At 39.4% G+C, this 21328-nt stretch overlaps 1 protein-coding gene across 9 annotated transcripts in view; it reads left to right on the top strand.

The window, feature by feature from the left end:
- Positions 1 to 20939, top strand: part of CDH18 (cadherin 18) — a 623460-nt gene extending 602521 nt beyond the window's left edge. For 8 of the 9 annotated variants that reach the window (XM_039526200.1, XM_039526196.1, XM_039526198.1 and 5 more), the window contains 3 exons: positions 816 to 933; positions 17888 to 18139; positions 20128 to 20618. In XM_039526200.1, coding sequence (XP_039382134.1) covers positions 816 to 933; positions 17888 to 18139; positions 20128 to 20618 — 861 coding nt within the window. Of the gene's footprint in view, positions 1 to 815; positions 934 to 17887; positions 18140 to 20127 lie in introns of all 9 variants that reach the window. The other variant, XM_039526199.1, reaches the window with a different exon arrangement.
- Positions 20940 to 21328: the final 389 nt, after the last annotated feature.

Below are 21328 nucleotides of genomic sequence, written 5' to 3'. Positions count from 1 at the left end.
CCTTAAGAACAGTCTTTCTTTTACACTATTTTGGCACTTGAATTTCCAGTCCCACCAAGAAAATGAAAGCGAAAGGTGAAAAATATTCAGTCAAACATTTCAAAAGCCTAGTAAAGTTTTGGTTTGAATTCAATTTGAAAAATCAGTAGGGATTTGGGTTGTAGGACTCTTATCTTTCAAACCTGGCTCTCCTAATCATGGTGTCTGTCTTGATATATTTCATCTCATGTTGCTCTGGGGTAAGCCAAACTAAAACCAGTTATGGCTGCTGCTCTTCATCTTCTGCTCTCTTACAATTTGGTACTGAGTCCTAAAAGGGGATTTAAACAGAGCGCTGGTGTTGAGTGTCTGTCACTCTGACTTAACAATTGTTTTCCCTAAGCATTGTTAGAGTGGAAAAAGTGTCAAGTGCTTTTGCATTTCATTAGTAGGGACAACACACAGAGGATGCTATATATTGGAGACATTTGTCTAATCAGTGTCTTGTCTCTCAGAAAACAGGTGTTTATGGAAAACTGTAATTCTGGAAGTCCCCAGTATGCAGTCTTGATGATAAGGAAAATCTTTGTAGCAAGGTCCTGACCCATATTAAAATATTGTAAAGTGTGGATGCTTTTAGCTTGCTCTACAGTATGAGTCCTAAAATATTTCATTTGAGAGACATCAAGCTAATGGGCCAGTAGTTTCATGGGTTGAATTTGGCTGCAGCCAAGTAGAAAATTAAAATAAGCTAAGGTTAAAGATTGTGCTGAGGTCAGGTAATATTTGGGTCAAGTTGAAATTTCAACACATTTACTATTTAATTTTTATTTCAGGTCATTCAGACTATCAGTGCCACTGACAAAGATAACTCTGCAAATGGGCCAAGATTCCATTATTCTCTTGATGAAGGCCTTTCTTTGAATCCCAACTTTACCCTAAGGGACAATGAAGGTAAATCAAAGACATTAATCTATAAGACGTGGGACTCTGTTTTATCTGGGATGTCTCATTGAACAAAACGATTGTGCTCTGTTTCTACACAATTCTTCTCAGGAGGTAAAAACTATAATCTATCAATGTTCAACTGGCTGATTCCAAGGACACCATATTTGTACACATGGCATTGTGAACTATGAATAACCAGGACTATGTTTCAAAAATAGTCTTTTAGAAAATGCTATTCCATTTTTATATTCTGTTCTATTTTATACCCAGAATGTACGCTTTATAGTGTTTTAATCCACTCGTTTTTTGGGGTTTTTTTTAAATATGAGTTTGAGAAATGTGTTTTCAGTCTCAGTGCAGTTCCTAGTTGATTATTATAAAGCCACCACCACTACACCAGTATGAATTGTCACTATGGTTGGCATTCTTACAAGACAAACCAAGGACTGAAGGAAAATGAACTCCCTCTCAGTCCTAGAGGTTTGTATACTAAAGGAGGGCCTCCAGCGCTGCCTTGGGAATGATATGACTCTGCACTATTCCGCTACAAAGCTGTGACTAAATGGTGCACTCTAGCCCTTTGCGAACTTGGAGCTTTCATTCTGTTCAGATCATGATGGAGCATTGTATTCAGGGATGGGAGATCTACCCCTGAAATGAATGCAGAGTGTACTTGTGTGCCTTTATATTTTGAATGTTGAAGGGAGATTCAAATAAATTCACTGAGTGTTTGAATGTTTTCACGTTTGGGATCACAGCTGCACTCATTTCAATGCACAGAGCTTTTGATGTTTGCATGCTCTTGAATGGATATATTTAGATCTCTGGATCTTCATATATTATTAAACCTTTGGAGCATTTGAACAAATTGTATGCGCTAAACCATACATTTGTCTGGCCACCAGCAAAATATCAATGTTCTAACAATTAAGGGCCATAATGTGACTTGGACTACAGATTCACACATACGGGTGTGAGGGAGAGTAAGAATTTTCCTTACTTCCATGTGCAAGCTATCCAGAATTTGGGTGCAGTTGAACTGGAGTAAGCAGTTGCTGCTGGCCTACTATACTCCTTGGAGCATATGAGTGTGAAATATGGACACCTGGAGTAGAGCATTGGCTCCACCACCACCAACTACAGATGATATATGGAGTGTCATAATTTGCTTTTGGTATAGGACAACAGCAAATGATTACCACTCTACAGCAGGGGGAAGTAGAAGGGGAAATTGTGCCTCCAAAGGCTGTCCATGCAGCACACTGCCTCTTTGGTTTGTGCAATTTATATAGCACCCCTTCTTCAGAGCTGTGGAAAACTTATCCAGTGTATGTGCAATATGCAGTTTTCAAACACTTGAAACTTTCTAAACCACTTTTTTTTTCAGACTTGGCTGAAAACACACCCCATGCACATGACAGCTATGAACTTTTCAAACAAAATCATTTCTAAGCTGTGCATGCACAAAAGAAAGATCAGAACAATTTAATAAATTGGTTTTGTTTTAGGACTGGATACATTTATAATAGCTGAATCTTTGGGGATTGTTTAGCTAACAAAAAAGAAAAAAAAACATTGTTGAGCTGAGAACAAGCTTGAGGAAAATCAATTCAATAATGTTTTTCAAGACTGTAGAATGAAAATGTCTCAATGAGAACTGTGCCGTGTCACTGCAGATCTACAATATTTTTGGACCTTTTGGATTTTAACATATGCCCAAGTATTTCTTCTCTTTGCTTTGTTTCTTTTAGAAGAAGGCTGAAACTGCAAAATTCAGCTCTGGATTTAAGGCCCGATACACTACTGCATTAATTCAATTTTCCACCATTTGACATCAGTGGGACTACACCAATTTAAAACTGAAGCTATGCAGTGGTGCTTCAGCCCGGGCCCTGGATTTTAATTTCTCCTTTCAAAACTCTGGGGTGTTTGGAGCCAGGATTTTGGAACAGAGATAAGGAGGAGCTCTTGAAATTTAAATGTGGAGTTGGGTTTAGATTCCTAAATCTAGAAGGGGTCTGGGTGCTGATACTCCTGCTTATGTTGAGTAGTATCATACTTCTCAAGTAGATTCATTGAAGTTGATTGAGTGTCCTCATGAAATAAGTACTAGTCAGTGTGAACAAGGGTTTCAGAATCAGGCCCAGAGGGATCAGAGAATACCACCATCAGCAAAATTATACAGTATGCACCCACAAATACAACAAAGAAATAACAAAATATTGCTACACTGAAGAAAATTTCATAAATTTTAGTTAATCATTTAATCCTGCAATTCTAGAAAGCAAGAACAATGAAAAATGCCTTTTCAATTATTTGGGAGTTAGGCCTGCATAGGGCTATTTGAAAATTTTCTGCTGCAAATGTTTTTTGATGGAAAACTAGGTTTTCAAGAAAATGATTTTTTTCCTTTTTTTTCTTTTTGCAAAATATACTTCTTTCTGAGGAAAAGTTTGATTTTTTGTCCAAAACATTGAATTACCCCCCACACTCTCCCCCTCCGCCCAAAAAAGATTTTGTTTTTCAGTAGAAAACTGAAAATATTCAATTTGGAAGACCTATGTGGTGCCTCATGGGACTTGTAGTTTGATTCCCTCATGCCCACATTCTACTCTGTGCCTTCGGGGTCCCCAACCAGAGTGCATGATTCAAAATGCACCACAAGCAGGGACTCCTGTTCTTCATACGTGGGCTCAGCAAGAGAGGAGACAAAGGTACATCATGGTAGATATAGTCCAGCCTGGGAGCCTGGCTGATGGAGAAGGGGAGCACATGAGTTACAACTCCCATGAAGCTGTGCAGTGGCATTTCTGAGTCAAAAATGTTGGGTTTCATCTGAAAGTTTTCAGGTGAAAGTTTTTGGTTTATAAACTTTTGCCAAAAAGTCAAAATTTTCTGTGGGGAAAAAAGAATTCTGAGCTGCTCTAGTCTTCTTTAATCTTCCCACTTTGTTCTGCATAATGTTGCTAGCACTGGGCATTATGGAATCGATTTGAAAAAAATATTCTCCTTAGGGTTTTGTTTCTTTGTTTGTTTGTTTTTAATTTATCAGTAATGTCTTAACTTGGCAGTTATTACTTAGTCTAGCATAGTTACTATCATTTTTTTGCAATACAGATGCCTGTTCACCCAGTTTAAGATCTGTTCATTCAGTCTGCCAGTGTGAATCTGCTCTTTATTATGAATTCTGTGCCCACCCAAATTGTCTCCTTTCCCAGTAATGTGTTCTTGATTAGCATGCTTAATTCCTTTTATGTTTTTTTTAAACCTTATCCTTTCCTCATGAATTCTAGCATAAAGAGAACCTTTCATATGGATCTTTCCCATCCCATATGGAAGGTGGTCAGTCAGATGCCCTGATTTCTCTGTGCCTCAATTCCTTCATGGATTTCGGGATCTGTACCTGGGAAGGGAAAGGAAAGGAAAGGGGTCAGTGACAAGAAGGACATGCCCTGCTCCCCAGAGACAGCAATAGAAAAGACAGCAGCATGAATGCATTCTACATAAACTGTTCCTGGAGTCTTTTCCTGCTGGGGAAGGCTCCTTACGGGAGTTTTCACAGTTAGAGACACCCAGGGAAGTCTTTGTTGCAGGACCACACTGTCAGGGAGCCAAAGGGAGGGGGGAAGAACCTCTTCAGAATGCAGAGCTGGTTGACAACATTTAAATTTTCAAAACATCAACATTTTTTTTCTTTGCAAAAAGCTCACACCATTTCTCAACCAGTTTGCAGAATGCTTGACTTTTTTTGGGTGTGGGGGGAGAGGGGGAGATTTCAATGAAAATGTTTGTGAATGTTTTTCAGCCAGCTCTGTCTACTTCAAGCTGTGGTGAAAGCCCAAGACTTCTGTACAGCTATATAAGTTGGTATGGACATAGCCACACACATGCATACAGAGTCTGTCTGTCTGTCTGTGTGTGTGTGTGCGTATGTGTGTATATATACAGAGAGAGAGAGAGAGAGAGAGAGAGAGAGAGGATTAGATTGATAGATCACTTCCTCTCTATTTTGGTTCATGCTGTAACCTGCAAGCAGAAGTTATACTGCCCTTGAGACGCTTGGGAGAGATTGTAACCTCTAGAGGGAACGTCACTCAGGTTTCAGCGAACTTTTAAGATTTTCAAGCTCTTTGAAAAACAACTTTTTTTCTCACAAGATTTACAAATCCTACTGGCTGCCCCAATGACTCTGGTAAATTCCCTGCAATGTAATTATTTGTATCACAGAATGTACGTGTTCAGCCACCTGTGCCAATATAATTTGTAAATTCCCCAAGCTTTAACCCACTGAGACTGGTGACTTCTGCAAGTCTGAAATTGGGCTTAACATCCAAAAATTTTCAACTTCAACTAGATATAGATAGTCTCATGCACTAAATATCATTGAGGATCGATACTGAAAACAAGTTTGAAGATTTTCCAGTGAGCCATTTTTGAGTTATGGGGGGGGGGGAAGTTACATGCCTTTTCTATAGCTACAGCTTGTTTGATATTGTTTTTTCAACAAGATATTTTAACAGCAACCGCAGGAGAGGAGCTGCCTCCAGATGATAAATACTGCTTAGGTGGCCCCCATTACCGTAATACCTGAGCACCTCACAATTTGTAATGTATTTGCCCTTACCAGACCCCTGTGAGATAGGGAAATACCATTTATTCCCATTTTAGAAATGAGGAACTGAGGCACAGAGACACCAAGTTATTTATGTGTTGCTCCACTCTCTGTTGCAATGCCTCAGTGATTTAGAGGCCAAAGTCCCATTGACTTTCAATGAATCTTAATGCAAGTCTACACTATAATAAAAGATTTCTGGCACAGCTGCAGATGGCCTGGGTCATCTGACTCAGGCTCGTGGGGCTTGGGCTGTGGGAGTGTAGACATTCGGGCTTGGGCAGGAGCCTGGGCTCTGAAACCCTGCAAAGGGGGTGAGTCTCAGAGCCCAGCCTCCAGACTGAGTCTGAAGGTCTGCACTGCTATTTTTAGCCCTGAAATCTGAGCCCCTTGAGCCCAAGTCAATTGACCTGGGATCTGAAGCTCAGTGTCTTGGCGGGGCTGGGGAGGGGTGTGTGTGCAGTGTAGACATACCTATAGGGTCCTAATTTCTGAAGTAACTTTTTAAGATAAGACTTAGGCTTCTAAGTCAGTTAGGCATTGTATCACTAAATGAACAAATGCCTAAGTATCATTAAAATTCTGGGCCTAATGGAACTGGGTTCTTGAGTTCCATGCTAAAACTCTATCCACTGGGCCATCCTTTTCCAATAATAAATTAATGTTGTTCTGTTGATTACTAAGCTTATATCTGTATCATTATTCCAGGGACTGTGCTCACTTGTCGTCCAATGTCGAGTAGGCTGCAAAGTCACGTAATGCTGGGATCAAGGTTGGGATCAGCACATAGCGGGCAAAGGAAAGAAAAGGTTCCAGAGGCACCTCCTCATGCTAGTGTTGCTGATATCAAACAGCTTTGTTTTCTCTGAGATAGAGAAATCCACCGAACTTTCAAAATTAATTCTGTAAGAGCACACATTGATGTTACTAGAAGATGTAACACACAAATACACCGACATTTTTACTGCTCTGGTAGCACTAATACTTAGTGAATTGGCACAAGAGAAATAGGTGTTATTTTTAGTAGAATAGCACAGGAAGAAATCACTGCTTTACGGTAGAGCTGGATGGAAAACCCAAAAGCTAGCACAATTTATAGAACTATTACAAATACTCGCTGCATATTTCATGAAATCTCGACCTTTAAAGAACATATTTTTGCTGAATTAGCAGGAAGGGAGAAAATGTAAAGCTATCTGGGAAAGGAGAACAGCATTAGCACTAGTGGTGATAACTGTAAGACTGAGCCCCAGAGCACGAGGGGCATCAATAGGGTATATACCGTCTTGTTCAGATATTATCACACCACTGAAAAACATAAATAAAGAGGAAATCTGCTGCAAGTGCAAAGGGGGGCAGAAGGGATGGTAACTTATGAGCCATGCAGAGAGTTTAGAGAAAGAATGTAGCAGATATCAGGAGTTTTTCCATGGTGAGTGGGAGAGAACTCATACAGCTAAACACTCCTCAGAGCTGTGAAGATCCCTGCTATTTTCACTCCTCTCTCTGGCCAAAACATTTCTTAATTGAAAAAAGCTAGATCCCCCTCTGCTCCTGAGTTGACCAGAGGGGATGCTAAAGAGTGACACAGAGGCTCTTCATCCTTTCATTTGAATGGGTGCACCCTGCCCCCATATGCAACTCACAATCCCTGCTAGCTGAGACACAAATTACTGAGCCCTAAGCCGAAACTCTGAACTGCACTGTGGCCGTGCATTGCGCCATCTCTACTAGAGTGGCAGACCAGCCCCATGACAGTACTTTTGAAACTAAACAGAAAGTAATGTTTTTCCCAGTGTTTATCAGTGAAGAAATGACATGGAAATGCCTAAGAATATAGTCCTACGTAAACAAATTAAGACTCAGAAATTGAAAGCTTGGACACCAGAGGGCACTGTGACGGAAGTGGATGCTGGTTGCTTGAGCAGCCAATGGGGAATCTCCAAATATTGTCCCCTAAAACTCACCATCCAACCCAGAGAAATATTGCTTCCAACTATGGAAGCCCCCAAGACGCCCTTTAGTTCTGCATCTTCCTCTCTGAATCAAAAACACAGGAAAAAACAAAACAAAACAAAAACAGAAGAGATCTGCTTCCCCACTTCTACAAACAGAAAGAGAGATTGGGTAGGCCTCTCAGTTTCTAGTTGCTTTAATTTTAAAGCGAAAGGTGTTGCTATACTAATACATAAAAAGTTGAATGTTAATATTTTGATCACTGGGTCTGACAATGAGGGTGGATTTACTGTCCTTAAGACTGAAATTGGCAGTTTTATAATCATCTTTTGCAATCTCTACAGGCCAAACCTGGATGATCCCAATTTTTTTCATAAATGTTTTATGAGTATAAATGCCATGGGGCCACCATAGTATTATTATAGCTGGAGATTTTAACAAAAGTCTAGATCCATTCCTTGATAAATATTCTCCATTTCCATATAAAAAACATACATGGCTGACTTAAGATGACAACATGTGTGGAGATTGGGTATTCCTACAGACAGTGCCTATAGGTTTAGGGTGTTTTTTGTTTTGTTTTGTTTCCTGCAGCTCATTCAACACATGTAAGATTGGACTATTTCTGACTTTCACAAAACTTGACCAATTCTGTCACTGATTGTGGCACTGGTACTATTACTGTATCTGACCATGTCGTTTAGGTCCCAATGGTATGTACCCCCTCCCAACTAAAATATGGAGATTAAACACATCTCTGCTGTTTGATACATCATTTGCTAACTGTATCCAGCAGGAGTTAGAATTTTTTAAATACAAATGCCCCACTGATTCATCAGCTGCCACACTTTGGGAAGCCTTTAAAACGCTTCATTAGAGGCCGCATCATCTCTTATGCCTTCTTTAAAAAGAAATTAAGATAACATACAATTGATGCCCTTTCAAAGAAAATTAAGGCCTTGGAAGTAGACTGCATCTGCCTCCTTCCCAGAGCAACTCAGAACTCTCATTCATCTAAAATACGAAATGAACAAATTTCTGTCCCAAAAGGCTGAGTTTGCTTTCTTCTGTTTGAAGCAAAACTGCTGGGAACCTGGCAAGAAAGCTAGCAAGCTATTGGCATATAGATTTAAGCAAAAGGCTAACAGAAATAAAATGGCTCTTATTCATGATAGTAGCAATAAATTATATAAAACACAGTCCGATATTAATGAAGAATTTCAACAGTTTTATTCAAAACTATATTTAGCTGAAGACAGAATCAGCAAAGATGTCCTAGATGGCTTTTCTAGTGTATTGTCTCTTCCACGGATCTCTCACTTTTAGCTGCTCCTCTAGAAATAACTGAATTAATGCCAGCTATAAAAAAAATGAAGGTTGCAAAGATTCCTGGTGCCGTTGGGTTCCCAACTGAATTTTACAAAAAAGTTCTGTATAACTTGCATCCGAAGAAGTGGGTATTCACCCACGAAAGCTCATGCTGCAAAACGTCTGTTAGTCTATAAGGTGCCACAGGATTCTTTGCTGCTGTATAACTTTAACACTCAGATTATTGAACATGTTCAATAAGGCCAAGAATGAGCAAACTCTCCTGCCTACTCTAAGAAATGTTGTAATTTCAGATATTTCTAAACCTGGGAAAGACCTTGGTCTATGTAGAAATCACAGGCCAATTTCTTTAATAAATTGTGATGCTAAGATTTCAGTCAAAGCTCTTGCTATGCGATTGGACGAAGTTCTCTCACAAGTTATACACATAAGTCAGGTAGGCTTCCTTCATAACAGACATGGCTCAGATAATTTGTGTCATCTGATTGATGTTATTGCTTCTTCAAGAGATACTAAGGTACCCTTAGCTCTTGTTTATTTTGATGCCAAAAAAGATATTTAACCACGTAGCCTGTGACTATCTTTTTCATGTGTTTGCAAAATTTGGATTTGGTAACCAATTTATTGCTTGGATTAAACTTTTGTACTCTAACACGACTTCTAGGGAAGTGACCAAAGGTATTATTTCTACCCCATTTCTGTTACCGAGAGGAACGAGGCAGGGCTGCCCCCTTTGTCCTCTTCTGTTTGATTTAACTCTAGAAATTGTAGCCATTTCTATCTGAGCAAATCAATATATTTATGATATCAGAGTGGGGGATAACAGAGTATAACATTATGCTCTATGTGGATGATGCTCTTGTATTTGTATCTAAGCCCAAAGTTACCATTCCTAACCTTCTAACCACTGTTAAAAAGTTTGAAGACCTCTCGGGATGTAAAATTAATTGGAGTAAATCAGAAATCTTAGACATTTACAACTATGTCCACAAAGGCCTTTTCTTAAATCAGAACTGTTAATGGCAATCGTTTTACATAAAATATTTAGGAATACTGATTATACAAATACAAAATATTCAAGACATTCCTAAAATATAGAGAGAACCAACAATTGCCCAAGTACCTAACGATTTGGGGAGATGGGACTCCTTAACCCTCAGATTGTGGGGTAAAATTAGTATACTGAAAATGAATGTCCTTCCCAGAATTTGTATCGTCTGAGGGATCTCCCTAGTTCTATTCCTCAAACTTATTTTAAGAAATTCAATAATATTTTCAGAATGTTCCTTTAGGGTGTAGGTAAGAAACCAAAACTGGTTCTGAACAGGTCCCCCTATCTCTGGGAGGGTTTGGCTTTCCCAACGTTGAAAATTACGAGCTCTCCTTTTTGTTAAGCCAGGCATCTTTGGGGCTGTTAGATATGGCTACACAAAGTGTTCAGTCTTCTATGATTCTATGATTGTATGAGAATTGGTCAATCCTCTCCCCATTTCAGACACTGTATGATTGAATTATTATGGATTTGAAGACTCCAGAGTTGACACAATAATAGCTGTGAAGCAAGCTTAGTCAAACTTGGCTATAAAGTTCTTCTTCCATGCATTCTTCCATAAAGAAGCGGTCCCATACCGCAATCTTATTTTTTAAATCAGTGGCAAAACCTTGACTGGGGTGGATTGGATGGTGACAGGAATTATGACTATTTTGCAGCTAATAGGCCAAGGATCAGCAATCTTTGGCACTCGGTGCATCAGAGAAATCCGCTGGTGGGCCAGCGCGGTTTGTTTACTTGCAGTGTCTGCAGGTTCAGCCAATCACAGCTCCCACGGGCCGCAGTTTGCCGTTCCAGGCCAATGGGGGCTGCGGGAAGCAGCGTGGGCCGAAGCCACGATTGGTCTGCATGCCAAAGGTTGCCGATCCCTGTAATAGGCAATGAAAAATTTAAACTATTTGTAGATTTTCAGCAACAATTTGGCTTGTCCTACCCCTGAGCATGGAAACATCTCCCATTAAAGCATTTACTAATAAATGTGTTTGGACTGGATGCATTGGGAGCTCCAGAAACTCCAGAACTTTTATTACTTTGGAGGAAACTTCCTAGATTTACTTGGCCAGCAGTATCCTTTTTCAATTTTCTGACCCAAAAAACTCTGCCAAAGATTAATAATTGGAGCATTGCTTGGAAGAGAGATTTGGATACACAACTATCTGTGACCCAATAGAATACAATTGTATCTAATGTTAAAAAAAAAAAAGCAAAAATAAATAAATAAATAAAGGCAACTGTAGACCTGAATATCTTTTATTCACCGAAAAACATTTTTTTGGATATAGTGGTCCCCACATAGGCAAATGATAATGAGCCTCATAAATGCTGATTGATGTAGGAAATGTAACTCTCTTGGTACACTGGGGCGTACATTTTGGGAGTGCCCCTGTATCAAGAATTTCTGGTATGAGGTAGGTCAAAAGACCAATTTGATATTGGATGATAAGTTGGAGCCCTCTCTCTTAAGTTTCATTCTTGGGTATATTTCTGATACCTGGAGATTACCTGGTAACAAAGTGGTGTGGCTCCAATGTCAGCTTTGGTCGCTAAAAAATTAATCGTGAAAAAATTGAAAAGTTGATCTTCCCCTTAACTCCCTTTATTCTAACTCTCTTTATTTACTTGATGTATTATATTGAATCTAGCATTTTGGTATATTTGTTGTATTTGTAAATATTAATGAAAAAATATAAAATATATATTTAAAAAAGAAATTGGCAGCTATCACTTTAGGAATATTACCAATGCAAACATTGTCTTTTTGATAATTTTGTTTATTTTTATTTTATCACAATATCTCAGAGAACTTCTAAAAGTTCAGCTGCTGACATAAGCAGAACTGAGCAACAAATTAAAATATGCCTAAGCAACAAATGGATTTTTATTTTATTTTTTACTTCCATTTCTCTTGTGCCTGCCTGTAGTGTATAATGTGTCAATAGAGTCCTCAAATTGTGAATAATAAATAAATTAGTAGTGTACAAAGTGCTCCTGCTTTCACCTTCACCAGAACTAGTACCAGATCTCAGCTTCTTTGATATTTTTCCTATTCCTGCATTGCCTTTCTCAGGTAGGGAACAAAATATAATAAGTCAGAAATGAACAGGCACTTTGGGAAAAAAAGAAGAATGTGATAATGGCCTTGAGTGCAGGATAGTCTGGATTCATAGTCTACAATTCCAAAGTGTAAAGAAAGATTGCTTAGAGGTGTGTGGAATATTCCACACTGAACCTCATACCCACTCGAGCAAAGTCCATTTGTATTTGCAAAGCATAGCCCATATGTGTAAAAGTTCAGTTATTATGAACTACGGTTATTTGCACAGCTGTGAACCTGAAAAATCTCCCTTCCTCTCTAAGTTAGCCCCTTAGCAGCCAACCCTCTTACCCCAGCAAGCCTTGGGACCCAACTTCTGACTTTAGATCTTTTCAGGAAGGAAGGCTGCTGCTTTGTAAAGGATTCAAGGGCCTTACTGGAATGTACAGAGTATATTTTGTTATGGAACAAGTATAGATAGGTCATTGAACATGAACCATCTAGCCTATTTACAAAGGCTGGCTCACTTCTGGCTGTCGTGAACCAACCTGTAACTGCTTCTGTTCCTATATATCTGCCTTCTTACTTATCTGCCTCTGTCTCTTTTCCTTTATCAGAAGAAATTCTCTCTGTTATTTCCCTCATAACCCTTAAAGGGATCACTAGCATCTTTCTTTGTACCCCACTGTCTTTAGCCTTCTACATTTGTGGGATTTGTTGTTTGATGTTAAGTTTTCCCACTTATAAGTTACACAGTCCATAATTTCCCTCCCAATGCCGTCTCCATCTTCTCTTCTTCCCTCAGAAAAGTCACCAAATGTAAATATAAAAAGCATAGGACGCAAAGTCATGGAGTAAATGTTTGGCTGAACTTTTATACATTTATTCACTTTATTTATATTTAGTCACTAGACCGAGATGTTGGACACCAGCTCTGCTACTATCACTCACCTGCTGGGTGAGCTTGGGCAAGTCACTTCACCTTCTTGTGCTCAGTTTCCCCACATGGGGTAATGATACTGACCTCCTTTGTAAAGCACTTTGAGATCCACTGTGGAAAAGCACTATATAACAGCTAGGTATTACCTTTATCAAGGTTTCCCCCATAGTAATAATGAACATTAGAATATATGAACATACTGATACCCCCGGACCCTCTATTCCATCACCACAACACATACCTACAACCTCCTTTGCTTGTATTTATACCTGTAAACCTCCACTGGGAGAAAACAATATTTATTTTTTGTACACATGGCTCTAATTTTGCTTACTATTATAGAGATCTTAGACACATTCCAGCTAGGGTTTTATCTAGTTATTCCATACCATAGGTACTTTTAGAAAGATATAAAGTACCCAAATGATAACGATCAAGGGCATTTCTAAATTAGAGGCCTTGCCTCTAACTGCTTTTGTGTTAAAACCATGCCTCTTGATGGTTGCTATCTTTTTTTAAAATACTTTAAAATGAAAAACTGTTAAAAATGTTGTTGCATTCCATTCTTCCATTCTTTGGTGTTTATGAATGTATTTTATACAGTATAAAAATGTCAGCTTCTCATTTGGAGGGGTGTGGGTTAAACTTCATTCTTTCAAGATTTCTTCACTCTAGCGTTACATCTGCCAACTTCGTCCATGACTTTTTTATTTCATCTTCTCTCAACCTTGCCTGTTTTTTTTTCTTTTGACATCTTTGTGCTTTTTCAGTTTGGATTTTCATCTTCACAATAGATTTTCCCGTCTGCAATTATCTGCTGCTTTATTTCATATCAGACCTCATGTTTCAATGTTCTTCCCTTCACAGTTTTGCCAATAAGCTTCCATGCTTAAATTCTTTCATCATTGCTAGGCTGCTAGTCATGTTTTTTTTTTGTGTGTGTGACTTTAAACCCTTTCTGCTCAGGATGGCTCACTTTTTGCTCTTGTATTAGGTCTCTGATTTTTTTTCCTTAACAGACTGCATTTTTGTCACTGCTGCTTTAGCTGCATGCATCGGATTGCTCACTCTAGGTTAGATTTATGTCAGGGGAAAAAAGGAGGAGGTTATGCTTTCCTGCCCAGATTTAAAGACTGGGACTCTTTTGGATGTCATCCCAGGCAGATTTACATGAGCAAATACTGTAGGAACTTCTTATTCTGTCTAAATTTACACAGAGTAACTGAGTTAATATGTTGGGGCCTGTAGACACCATCACAACAGAATAATAACAAATCACAAATAGAAGTAAAGGGCCATCATTGCTATTCTTAATATCACTTGCTACTACATTTTTGATTAGCTGTAGAAGATCTGAGGATAACTTGTATTGGGATGAGCGTCATGACTGATGCAACTGTTGATGCTCAGTTGATGGATATGGTGTTACTTGTCACCAAAATGGAATTGCACTACAAGCTTTAGTCCTTAAATGTATTCTTGATATTTTTACTTTATTATATTGTCTAGATAACTTTGTGGTGTTGTTTTCTCAACCCATTTTTTTTACAACTTGAAATCAAACTCTCCCTAGGATTGACCACTCTATTCTAAAATTGTTTTGTCTTTGTGTATATAACACTACATCCTGAGAGGTGCTGAGTACCTGCAACTCCCATTGACTTCATTGCAATTCCAGGAGCCCAGTGCCAGTCAGGATTTGGCACTTTTTTAAAAGTCATGTTGCAAATTAAAATACTTGCCTACATTTTGGTTATGCTGTTTCATCAGAAGAAAATTCTGGTTGATAGAATGCAATTCAGCTGGATTTTTAAGGCCTGATATTGCATTCTGGAAGATATAAGTTCTTAAAATATCTAATTTGTTGGCTCTTCTCTATGATGATCCTCCTTCACATATTGCAAATCTAGCTCTGGAGTGGTTTGCAGATTTACACTACAAAACACATGGGGTGAAATCCTGGCCTCATTGAAATCAATGGAAATTTTGACATATTAAGTAAAACATTATTTTATAACTTTGTAATTTTGGGTATGAAAATTACTAAGGATCTTGTTCTTGGTGTCAAAGTCAGAACAAGTTAACTTGAATTATCCCAGATACGGGCTGAGTTATTAAATCAACAATGACAATGTGTGAAGTCCTGTCCCCACTGAAGTCAATGGCAATTTTGGGAACTGAAGTCAATAGGAACTCAGTCCATATCTCTGTTTCTGCTCCTTTAAAGCATACCTTCTTTACATCCTTTACCAATCCATTTTGTCCGATCATTGTGTCCCTTCCCTATGGCATACTTACACTGGACAGCCACACCACATTTACATAATTACATACATCATACCCTAATTCCTTTCTTATGTTCACCCAACTAAGCACTAATGAACCTGCTTTGAAGAAAGAAAAAAAAAACCCACTGCTTTCACCAATCTGTTGGCAAGGGAAAAAATCCTTCCCCCTCCCCCACACCTCCTCCCCGCCCCGAGAAAGGAGCAACTAGTGCAATGCCCACAGCAGAACCTGACCAAACCTGGTATTTTACCACTTTCATGGGTGGTAGGATGGGTGCTGTTCCACTGGTCTAGGTAAAAGGGGGCTTTTTCTGCACCAGCATGGATCTATACAGTCCCCCCTCTCTTATGGTCACCTCTGGATGACGGGTCAGAAACTCCATGCTGCCCTGGTCTGCTGCTGCTGTCCAAAGTCACTCCTTTGCTTTCTAGTCCTTAAAGGGGGCACACTTCTTTTCCAACAAGCCAGACAACAGCCCCCACTGTTTAATGAGTGGTAAGGTCAATATTATGGTCTTTTGTAGCCAATGCAGCATCAGGATAGCCCGTCACCCCATCCATATGCTAGAATAAAAGAACTGAGATTGTTTGTGAAAAACATTTTATTAAATGTAAAATGTCATACATGTATCAGAGAACAAGCTCTTCCAACCTCTTGTCAAATAAGCCTTATGAATCTTCCAATTCTTTTTAAATTAAATTGACAGAGGCCTGTAAAACCTGTGAATCCTCCCCACCATGGAAACCAGTCCCCTCCCCACCATGGAAAACAACTAGCCATGTGGGCTGGAACATGCCATTCTATCTATATTCCTGCACCTGTATCCATTTTTCAGTGACATCTACCTAGTTCTCGTGGTGTGCCCCTTTCCCAAAGCATTGTTAGCAGAGTCTTGAAGCATCACTAAGCCAACAGGCTCTTTAACAGGACTCTTGGCAATGTGTATGTGCTTTCCTGCTTCAATTTCCTCCACTCCTCAGGAAAATTTATACTTTCCTCAGTTCATCCCAGTTGGATGGACTTCAGCACACGCCATAATCTCGGTCAGTTGTTCTTTCTTAGCATTCTTCAGCACTCATTGGGCTTTGGAAACCATATAATGATTGTTTGCTTCAGTATGTCCTGTATACAGGAGCTCAACACCTAAACAAAAATATTCCAATCACAAAGAGTCAGGCAGTGAACAGACTTTAATAGTGATGTGAAAGCCACTTCCAAAAAGAACTGCCCCAACACACATGTGTGCAAGATCTTCCTGCCTGTAGAGTTGGTTAAACAAAGCTTGTGAGGATATTTATGTAAAAGTATCATCTGGTGACTCCCAGTAATATTACAAAATCATCCCACTGTTTTCTCCTCCATGCCCTTAATCACTCCACTCTTACAGAGATACATCTGCACGATCATATGTATCCACCTAATTGCATCACACATACATGATGACCCATCTCCTTGGCTCTACCAGTGATACCAGACTCATCAGCTCACTTACAAGTTTCTCTTGAAAACATCACAACACTCCCTGAACTGATCTTTATGGCCACTGTCCTCCTCTTTCATATTGCTCCTCAGGATTCATCTCTGCTCACAATGTCGTTAAGAAATCAACCAGTTAAGGATGGATTTGGTAACATTGATGGGGATAATTGACTCTTATTCATAATTACTAAAAATACTTCTGTAGATGTATATATGTATATAAAAATGTATCATCTCCCTCTTCCACTTGACTTCTTAGATTGCATGCTGTTTGGAATAGGAACAGTGTTTTCTTATGTGTTTGCACAACACCTAGCACAATGGGGTCCTGATCCTAATGAGGGTCTCTGGGTGCTACTATCACATAAATGTAAAATTAAAATAATCACTATTGTTATTAACTGCAGTGCATGCCAGCTGGACCTGAGTAACTTCTAAATAATGAAATTCAACATGAACTTCCTCTCTCCCCTCTTCTGTTCTGCTATGACTCGAATCCATTTGCTCGTTCCCTCAAGTTTAGCTTAGTGTTTCCTTCTAACTTCCCATGCCTGCTACCCTAGCGCACACCGTCAACTCTCACCTCCACCTTGAACTTCCCACAGCTGGTGCTTTCTGGCCACCATCTTCTCCTCGCTCAGATCTCTCCTGATAACTCACTTCTGCTGTGAAGCCTATAAGAAACACAGTCAGTTAAACTGAAGGGCTTTATTCTCATTTATTCTAAAGACCTTTTACACAACTGAGGTAGTGGAAAATGGGACTTTAAGTGGACATAAGTTACACTTACACCCCCTTTCAGGTCCCTTTACACTACCCAGATGGTACAAAGCATCCTTAAGTGAGAATGAGGCCCAAGTCACCAAGAAGCATATGTGAACTAGCAAAGCTGCCACATGCTATTTATGTAACCCTGCCTAATCCCACCCCACTCCCTCCTATTGTTTTCCTCTGCCACACACCTTTGTCCTGCCGTGTTTAAATTGTAGAATGTAAGCCCTCTGAGGCAGAGACTGTCTGTTGAGGTATAGAATCATAGAATTTAATATCAGGGTTGGAAGGGACCTCAGGAGGTCATCTAGTCCAACCTCCTGCTCAAAGCAGGACCTAATCCCTAACTATATCATCCCAGCCAGGGATTTGTCAAGCCTGACCTTAAAAACCTCTAAGGAAGGAATGTGTCTCTCACATCCTTGGGCATGACAGAAACAATAAATAATCATAATTATTCTTCATTAAGCCATGGTGTCCTGCTTTTTGTGGTTATAGATAACACAGCCAGTATCCTGACCAGACGAAGGAGATTCAGTCGAACAACTCAAGATGTCTACTACCTCCCGATTTTGATTTCTGATAGTGGAATCCCTTCTCTCAGCAGCAGCAGCACCCTTACAATCAGAGTCTGTGCATGTGAGAGAGATGGGCGCGTTCGGACCTGCCATGCTGAAGCTTTCCTTTCCTCAGCTGGTTTGAGCACAGGAGCCTTAATTGCAATTCTGCTCTGTGTCATCATTCTTCTGGGTAAGCTACTCTCTTAGTTAAATACTGATATCCTTTCATTAGCCTTCAGAATGTGGCAGTAGCTGCTTTTAATACAATGTGTTTCTGAACCAGGGATTAGTTGTGAAAAGAGGTAATTAGACATATAAAGCTGTGGTTTTTATATATTGGTTTGCTAAAATTAATAGGAAAAATGCCTTTAAAGCCTACTGATGAAAAACTGTCATCCCGTAGAAAACATTTTCCAGAGGTCAGAGTAATTAGCATTGCAGAGCTTCCCAGGTAATTTGGAAAGATTTCAGAAAGCCATTGACTCAAGGATCATCTCTAGACCAGCTGGAAAAATTAAAAGAAGAGAGACAAGGAAAAGATTTTTGAATTGCATTACTCTGTAAGAAGCACTATTAATACCGTACAAAAGCCACTTTCTAATTACCTCTGTGGGATGAGCTGATATCAATGCACAACATAATCAAGAGGGGCAGGGGACATATTAAACGATAAAATGATTCCATTAGATAAATGTCCTTGGATATGAATTTTCTCTATTTGCCCAGACCAGTTTTAATTTTCCATTACTTAATATTCTCATTTGGCAGAGATACAACTTGCTGTACATAAACATCAGTGTACTATCCATGTGTTTTTATGCATTCTAACAGAGAATGTTTGAAAAAATGGGATTTGTCTTGTGACCCACATACATTTCTTAAATCAATGAATTTATCTTGAAAGCCTGTGCTCTTTCTACCGATTCCTTTCGCCACAGCTTATATCAGCCATTTCCTGGGTTGTAGAGTATAACTTCAAAATGTACAGAAATGCACTTGAGTTATGTTATCAACATTACAGTCACAATATGTGCAAATACATGGATGTGCAAATGCAAGAGTGTTTTGTTGTTGTTTTTTCCAAAAGGAAAAAACCAAAACCTTGAAGATTTTAATTTGATAGCTAATTGATTATTGTTTTTAGTAGGTACTGCTACAGCTGCACATCCAGATCCCTTATGCGGTGTTGAAAAATCTCATCTTTTGTATATTAGGTGAAGATTTTCAAAGCAGAAATTAGGCACCCAAATCTCGTTGATTATTAATAGGGGTTGGACACCCAACCGCCCTTTGTGTCATTGGAAATTTCCCTCTTAGTCATAATAGGCACTGCTTGTTATAGTCTGGCAGGCTGCTATGCCAACATGAAGCCTCATTGATTTAAGTGGGACTCCACATGTTTTCAGCAGACTGTCTGCATGTGACAACTTGCAGACTCAGGGCCTTATTGACAATGGAGCCTGTTCTTCCATCAATGGGCTGTCCATGGGAGGTAAACCTTAGCTGTACTCATAAAACCTCTAGTTTATGGGTATTACATATTCTTCCAATGTTTTACATTATATGTGCCCAGTTTTATAACACACCGGAACACACAATGCAGGTTCAGGCAATCTGAATGTTACAAGGGTCCATAATGGGAAGTGGAAATTTGAAACGTATGTCTTGAGTCGTGGAGCTGTTGAGGGGCATAGGGTGGAGTAGGGTTGTAACTAAAGCTGGGTATTAACAAAAGTGCCCTTACGTTTACCAGGCCTGAGTAGCCACAATTTCTAGTGAAATCAGCGCAAGCTGCAGGTGTTCTGCACCTCTGAAAATCAAGATGCCCTTATTTGATTGCCTATAGTGGGTTTTAGTGGCTGAATTCTCAGCAGTTGTAAATTGGCACAGTTCAATTAGACACCAGCTCCATTTCGGCTGCAAATCTGTTCTTGATGCCAAATTTTAGGCATCCAGGTTTGAAAATGTAGGACATGGTGTATACAAACATACAGCTGAGTTAATCATAACTCCATTGAAGCCCAACATAATATAGCAAGAATCCAAATAGCAGTCCACAAGTGTCTGATCTGTTTTTATTTGGTATATTGTATTTGTGTGACCCATGTAAGAGATATGCTACTTATTTCATATATAATGTCTGTAAACCTAACCTAATATTTGCAATTTTCTCTTTAGCGATTGTGGTCCTTTTCATTACATTAAGACGCAGCAAAAAGGAGCCCCTGATCATTTCCGAGGAGGATGTTCGGGAAAACGTTGTCACGTATGATGACGAGGGTGGTGGAGAGGAGGACACTGAAGCGTTTGACATCACAGCCCTGCGGAACCCATCAGCTGCCGAGGAGCTGAAGTATCGGAGGGATGTGCGTCCTGACGTGAAGCACGCACCTAGGCACCAGCCTTCTTCAAGCCTGAACAGTATAGATGTTCATGAATTTATTAAACAAAGATTGGCAGAAGCAGATCTCGATCCCAGTGTGCCTCCCTATGACTCCATACAAACATATGCGTATGAGGGTCATAGATCAGAAGCCGGATCTATCAGCTCTCTGGATTCAGTCACTACACACTCTGACCAGGATTATAATTACCTTGGTGACTGGGGACCAGAGTTTAAGAAGTTAGCTGAACTCTATGGAGAAATAGAATCAGAAAGAACAACTTAGTTACCATTCCTGGAACAAGAAGTGTTTTAGTTCCCAAACTGGAGAGAGAACCACAACAGTGGTAACAAGAAACAAATACAGTACTTAGAACTGAGCAAGTTGTACACAGTTACTGTAGAAACAAGTGCCCTTTTCATATTTGAAACTGGGTTCTTCAACTGGAAGAAAATCAAATTTTGAAAAATACAGAAAAAAAAAGAAACAATTGTCCTTTGTGTATATTTTTTAATTGCTCAATAAAGTCTGTGATACCATATCCATAACAATACCTAAAATAAATGAAGCAATGACATTTTTATTGCAATATGTTTAAACATACCAGAAAAACAGTAAGTCTATGGTGGTGCCTGTTTGTGAAGATAGTTCACTGGAGAGCTTATGCAGGCAGTTGTGACATTGCACTTCTAACTCTGCACTAGGCTTGGGATCCCAAACTGAGATAACCAATGGGGGTCGTTACTGCTGTAATAAACACCAACAATCCATTCCTTTACAGAAGGGATACAATGGAATTATCCACACAAATGGCCCTTTGGTGGTCCCCTATTAGTATTACATTCAATCTTATTGAAACATCAGGCTGCAGTGCAGGTATGTCGTTTTATTGTGCCCTCCCCCAATCTATTCCTCGATAACAAACTAATGGAGATAGGGGGTAACTGGCTGCCTGCACAGATATGCATGCAGCCCATATCACAAGACCCGCACTG

The sequence above is a fragment of the Mauremys reevesii genome, linkage group 2 (assembly GCF_016161935.1).
Source record: "Mauremys reevesii isolate NIE-2019 linkage group 2, ASM1616193v1, whole genome shotgun sequence".
Taxonomy (NCBI): Eukaryota; Metazoa; Chordata; order Testudines; family Geoemydidae; genus Mauremys; species Mauremys reevesii.
The sequence above is the reverse complement of the archived record's forward strand: the minus strand, read 5'-3'. Positions and strand labels throughout refer to the sequence as shown.